We start from the raw sequence: 5,888 nt of genomic DNA, 5'->3' as shown, positions 1-5,888 counted from the left end.
CCACCCCAGCTCTGCAATATACCGTATATGGAATTTGGAACAAGTCCTTTCAACTTTTGGGGTTTCAATTGCCTTATAAGTAAAATGAGGGAGTTGGGCTGGATGATTTCTTAAGGTCCCTCACAGTGTTAAAATCCTATGATTAATCCAAGTTATACTCTTAATCTCGGCTTCCTTGCCTGTAAAATACGTGAACTATCTACCTCAAAAGGCTATTATGAGGAAAGAACTTTGTAGATGGAAAAACACATATGAGCTGGAGTTTCCACCACTCTAGGGTGTTTCTTGCCTAGAGCAGGAGTGTCTCGGGTTAAGGTCTCTGGAACACAGAATATAATGTACCAATATTTCTCTGGTGTCTTTCTTTGGAGTTGGAGGATCCTCTGGTCTTGCCTAATTTCTCTCCTGTGTGAAGTTGTATTAGGGAATGAGACAGCCCTCTCCCTCCCAGCACCCCATCTCCTAACTGCACCCCTTGCCCCTTAGGCCACGCGGGGTTCTTCTGAGACATAGCAGATGGGAGTAGCTGCTCGGTCCTTTGCAAGAATCTGGTAATTCCTCACCATTTCAGGGTCCAGGGGAGGAGCAGGCTGCAGTAACAGCCTCATCGACATCTCTTTGTAATGTTGTTGAGGGTTTGGGCAGGGCCAACCCCTGCAGAGTAAATTGGGGACTGGGGTGGGCACAAGCTGGAAGCCGTTAGGGTCCAATCGTCCACCTGGTGTCACATATCTGTACCTGTTTGTGGTAAAGAGAGAATGGAGATGTAAGGGGAGATCCTGTGTAGGGGTACTAATGGAAGGTGAGGCAAGAAAGACTTCCCTCTACAAACCATGTAAAGAAATATTCGAATGCAGTCTCTGCCCTTTACTTCCCTTATCTTGGCAATAATACTTGATAAATAATTAACAAATAAAATTGATCCATGGATTTAATTGCCTGGGTGTCAGGGTGCTACGTGTGTCAGTTGTATATTGTGTTTTTTCCTTATTGATATTAAATTCCACTCCCATAAGGGGAATTCTTAAATCTATATTTTCTATCCCTCCCCTCCCCCATCATAGTGCTCTGCAAATAGGTGCTTAAAAATTTTTGTTGAATTGAATTGTGGTGTGGTTTAGGTCTTCAATCCTTATGGCCCACTCTTGGTTATTCCCTAAATTCTAAGCTTTCTTCAAAACCGCACGAAGTCTCATCTGACCACTCTATCTCTCCACTCATTTAAATTTTTTTTATTGTGAATGTAACAATCATCATTTCCATATACAAAAAAGAATAAGAGGTTTGGGAACTTAAGGTTTGATAAGAAGTATATATATATATAAATGTCTATACATACACACGAATGCAAATACATACACAATGTGTATGTATATGTGTACTTACACATGCATGTGCATGTACATACACATAATATGAAAGATTAATATGTGTGTCTGTGGTGTGGGGGATGGCATCTAGTGGTGGTACTCTTGTGAATTTCTCTGCCTTCTCTTATCAATCAATCAAGCAAGTAACAAGTATTTATTAAGCACCTATTACTTCGCGGGCTGGCATTACAACGACAAAACCAAAAAAAAATCCCTTATGCTCAAAGAGTTTATATTCCATCCCTAAAATAATATGTATTTATAAAGTAGAAACAATATATATATGTATATCTATCTATCTATCTATATGTACACACAGACACAAAATCAATGCATGGTAATTTTTGTGAAGGAGGAACCACTGGCAGCTGGGGAAGCAGACTAATCCTTGATGAGCTGACCTTTGAAGCAGGAGCGGCGTAGTGGATAGAGCTCTGGAGTCAGGAAGACCTGAGTTCAAATCAGGCTTCAGACACTCACTAGCCACGTGACCCTGGGCATGTCGCTTGACTTCTATTTGCCTTAATCCAGTGGAAAAGAAAAGGACAAACCATTCCAGTATCTTTGCCAAGAAAAACCCATTAACAGTACTGGTGGGCTTTTGTCCACAGGGTCATGAAGAGTCAGACAGGACTGAAAGACTGAACAAGAAATCCTATGAGGTAGAGGTGAGGAGAGAACATACTATTCTAGGAACTGAGTACATATGCAAAGACATAGATTGTTGTATGCTGTTACTGCAGCCTCCTCCTCCCCTGGAAAAGTAAGCCAAATGGTGAAGGGTTTTAAATGCCTAACAGAACTTGGATTTGATCCCTGAGCTACTGAAGCTTCTTGAGAAGGGGAGCGACACGATCACACGTATGCTTTGGGAATGTCAGTTTGGCAGCTATGTGGAGAATGAATTGGAGAAAGTAGAGACTGGAGAAATGGAGACCAATCACGAACCTAAGCAGGAGCTGATAAGGGCCTGAACTAGAGTGGTGGCCAGGGAAGTGAAAAAGATGGAGGCAAGAGATGTTTTAGAGGTAGAATCAGTAAGACTTGACACCTGATTGGATGAGGAGAGGAGCGAGGGAGGGTGAAGCACTGAGAATGACTCTGAGGTTTAGAACCTGGGTGACTGGAAGGTTGTTGGTACCCTGATAGGTATGCACAAGTTAGGAAGAGATAATGAGCTGTTTTCAGTCCCTTTGTTGTTTTGCCATGAGGTTTCAGGATAATAGGACACATCCAGGTATTTCAGGAAGGCATTCTTCCCAAGCATGGTGCTAAGCTCATAGGGGCATTCAGTACATATTTGTTGATAAATCAATTAATTGATTAATAAGCTAGAGAGAATCCCAAGGGCAATCAAAATAATCAAAGATCATCAGAACATGCGAATTGAAGATCAGTGAAAGGAATTAAATATGCTTAACTTAGAAAAAGAATACCTAAGTGGGGCATATGGATTGGAGGGATGATATCTATCTTGTGGACAAGAGACTAGACTTGTATTCTATTTGCATTTGGCCCCCAAGGGCAAAACCAGCAGGAATGGGTGGAGGCTGTAACTAAGCAAGTTTAGGCTTGATGTTAGAAGTCTAGTGAGCTGTCCAAAAGTGAGATGGGATGTTTTAGAGGCAGTGGATTTAGCGGGTTCTTCTTCCCTAGCTTCTTTCAGAGCCTAGCTCAGATGTCACAGCCTACAGAAGGCCTTTCCTGATCAGCAATTTGTTAGTGTTTTCTTTCACTGGCTCTAAACTGCTTTGCATTTAATTCTGTACATATTTCGTATGAGAAGCAGCTGCTAATGACACATATAGGCTGAGACCTGAACCAAGTCACCTAATTTCTCAGCACCCCAGGTCACTGTCTAAGAATATAATTTGCAGAATATTTTCCAATCTGCATTGGAAGAAGGGGTTTCTTAGAGCAACAAAGCCACAGGTCCATTTTAAAATGAAGTCTGTGGAAGAGGCATCCCAGCTGTTTGAATCCCAGCACTTTCACTTACTGTGCCCTTAGAGAAATCATTGAAATTCTCTGGTCCTGAGTTCCTCATTTGTAAAGTGCGGGAGGAGGAACTCTAAGGTCTCTTCCATCATATGTGTATATATACATATACATACATATATGATATATATGTATATATACACATATAGTTCTAAATCTATGAACCACTGCATGTTATAGAAGGGATTTTTATTCAGGTATAGATGGGACTAGAATATCTCTAAAGTTCATTCTAATCTGTTACAGAGCCATGGTCAGAAATAATCAGAGATGGTGGATGATGGAGTCCCAGGAAGGAGAAAGGGGAAATCCTGAAAATCCACAATCCCCAAATCTCATTTTAGCAATTTATTTCAATCCTTTACCAAAACTACTCTTAGGAGCAATATAGCTTGCTCTGACATGCTTGCATAATTGGACCTTGGCTTTAAGAGTAGGTTGTATTTACCTCACCACCCACCGCTCTTCCAGCATAGGATCTTGTCAGGTTAGCCTGAATCCATATCCTTCACCCCCATGGACTGTATTCAGGTCGTGACAGTGGATGGAGCTTAGCTCCAAATTCCCATAATGGGTGGAATTGAGGTGGCTCCAAAATAACCACAAAGGCCTTGCTAAATGTTAGGCACATTCCTGTCTAGTTCATAAGGAACCACCCTACCTTCTGTTACCATCCTTCAAGTATATAGCTGAAGTCCTATCTCCTTTATGAAACTTAATCTAACTACCCAGTCCATAGTATTCTCCCCTTCCTCTGAACTCAGTCTGTATTCATTTGGCACTTATAGACCGTCTTGCATATGTGTGCCCAATCACCCCAGATAAGCCTCCTCCTTGGAGAAGGGATTCTATTTTATATGCTTCTGGAGGGGCATATCCCACACCACCTATCATAATGCTCAATACTATATTCAGTACTGATTAACATTTAGATTGCGTTTTTTTGGAGACAGGCAGCTAGGAAGAGGTTATTTTCTTACCTCTTGAAGTTCTTGGGGGGCAAGATGTTACCCTGGGCATCCAGTGGCGGTACCCTTGCTTCACTTCTTGATTTGAGTATTCCTGCTTCCATTATCTCCTTCTTGGTCTGGGTGACCACTTTCTCTTTTCTTACTGGGTCCATGAAGACAGGATGAGTGTCAATAAAGCGCAATAAATTGTTCTTCCCAAGCCAGGAAGGTGGAGGGACAGAATACTTTGTTAAAGGACATTTATGGGCTTCAGTGCGAGTGAGCCATCGCCAGACATTACTATCATAAGGTTTATCAGGTCTTGTGGGAAAGACTGGGGGTAGACGCCCCACATCCACCCAAGTGTGGTAGCCCCATGTATGTTGAGATGTACCCTTCCAAGGGGAGAGGAGTCGCTGGCGTGTGATGGACTTTATTTTTGTACAGGGTGGTTGTTTCACAGCAAGCTGATGGTAGGGCTTTGGAGTGAAGCCTCCAAAAACCAAGGGAATGTCTGGGTGGAAGAATTCTCGCTGTACCCATGTTTCCTCAGTGAAGGGATCGTTGCAACAGGTCATCTAGGTAAGAGTTAAGATGGGACCTGGTGACCGATGAGTTGGTGGGGAAATCAGCCTCTCTGCCCTCTATTTTGTTCAGCTGCAACCAAGGAGAGAATGTGTTGCATAAGCCTTAAACTTCTGTGGTTTCTTTTCATCTCCTCAAAATGACTCCTGATAGGGGCAGCTAGGTGACACAGTGAGTAGAGCACCAGCCCTGGAGTCAGGAAGACCTGAGTTCAAATCCAGCATCAGACGCTTGACACATTTACTGTGTGACCTTGGGCAAGTCACTTAACCCCAATTGCCCTGCCTTCCCCCCCTCCAAAAAAAAAAATGATTCCTGATACTACCCTAGAGAAATGATGTTATCCAATGTTTGACCTAGCACCTATCATTACTGGGCAGTGTGTTGCTATTGAGATCAGGCACACGTGGAGCTACTTTATAGTCCTTCTTTATTATATACATTTCCTTAGCATTTAGAGCTGGAGATCTTTTAATCCAACCCATTCATTTTATAGATGAGAAAAACTGAAGCTTCCCAAAGTGGAATGACTCGCCCAAGTCACACAAGTACACTGCTTATTGACTGGTAGCCAGGAGCAGAGCTGGGATTCAAACTTGGCTGTTTGTCTCCAAATCCGTTACTCTTCGCTAGGCTACCACACCACACCTCAGTCCTGATGCTCTTTCCCTCCCATCATCCCTACTTGTTTGCCGATGTCCACAAATCCCACCCTCCCTCCAGCTCTGACCACCCCCAGCAAGTGCAGATGTGATTAGATCCCAGGTGTCCTGCCTTCTCTATTAGCTCTGACCCCCACATCTCACATGGCTAAAGCTGGGAAGACTAAGAGGCTAAGTAGATGACCTATCAGCATAATTAATTCCTTTGGGCCCTAGTAGAAAACAGAACCTGTGTTGAGGACTACATAAGAATCAAGAGCTATATAAGGCAGGTACTCTGGACATGGGGATCAGCTTTCTAGGATGTAGCTTTCCTACCTGTA

General features: G+C 42.8%; 1 protein-coding gene across 1 annotated transcript; it reads right to left on the bottom strand.

The window, feature by feature from the left end:
* Positions 1 to 482: 482 nt before the first annotated feature.
* TEX52 (testis expressed 52) lies at positions 483 to 4,896 on the bottom strand. Its single transcript, XM_036760687.1, has 2 exons — positions 4,349 to 4,896; positions 483 to 738 (listed from the first exon to the last, which is right to left on the bottom strand). The coding sequence occupies exons 1-2, from the start codon at positions 4,894 to 4,896 to the stop codon at positions 483 to 485; spliced, it is 804 nt and encodes a 267-aa protein (XP_036616582.1).
* Positions 4,897 to 5,888: the final 992 nt, after the last annotated feature.

The sequence above is a fragment of the Trichosurus vulpecula genome, chromosome 5 (genome assembly GCF_011100635.1).
Source record: "Trichosurus vulpecula isolate mTriVul1 chromosome 5, mTriVul1.pri, whole genome shotgun sequence".
NCBI classification, from domain to species: domain Eukaryota; kingdom Metazoa; phylum Chordata; class Mammalia; order Diprotodontia; family Phalangeridae; genus Trichosurus; species Trichosurus vulpecula.
Note: the sequence above shows the minus strand (reverse complement) of the source record. Positions and strands in the feature narration are given on the sequence as shown.

Coding starts and splice junctions, on each gene's coding strand:
- TEX52 (XM_036760687.1), bottom strand. CDS start 4,896: ATGACCTGTTGCAACGATCCCTTCACTGAGGAAACATGGGTACAGCGA. Junction 739..4,348: donor CCCCCCAAGAACTTCAAGAG/GTAAGAAAATAA, acceptor TACCACAAACAG/GTACAGATATGTGACACCAG.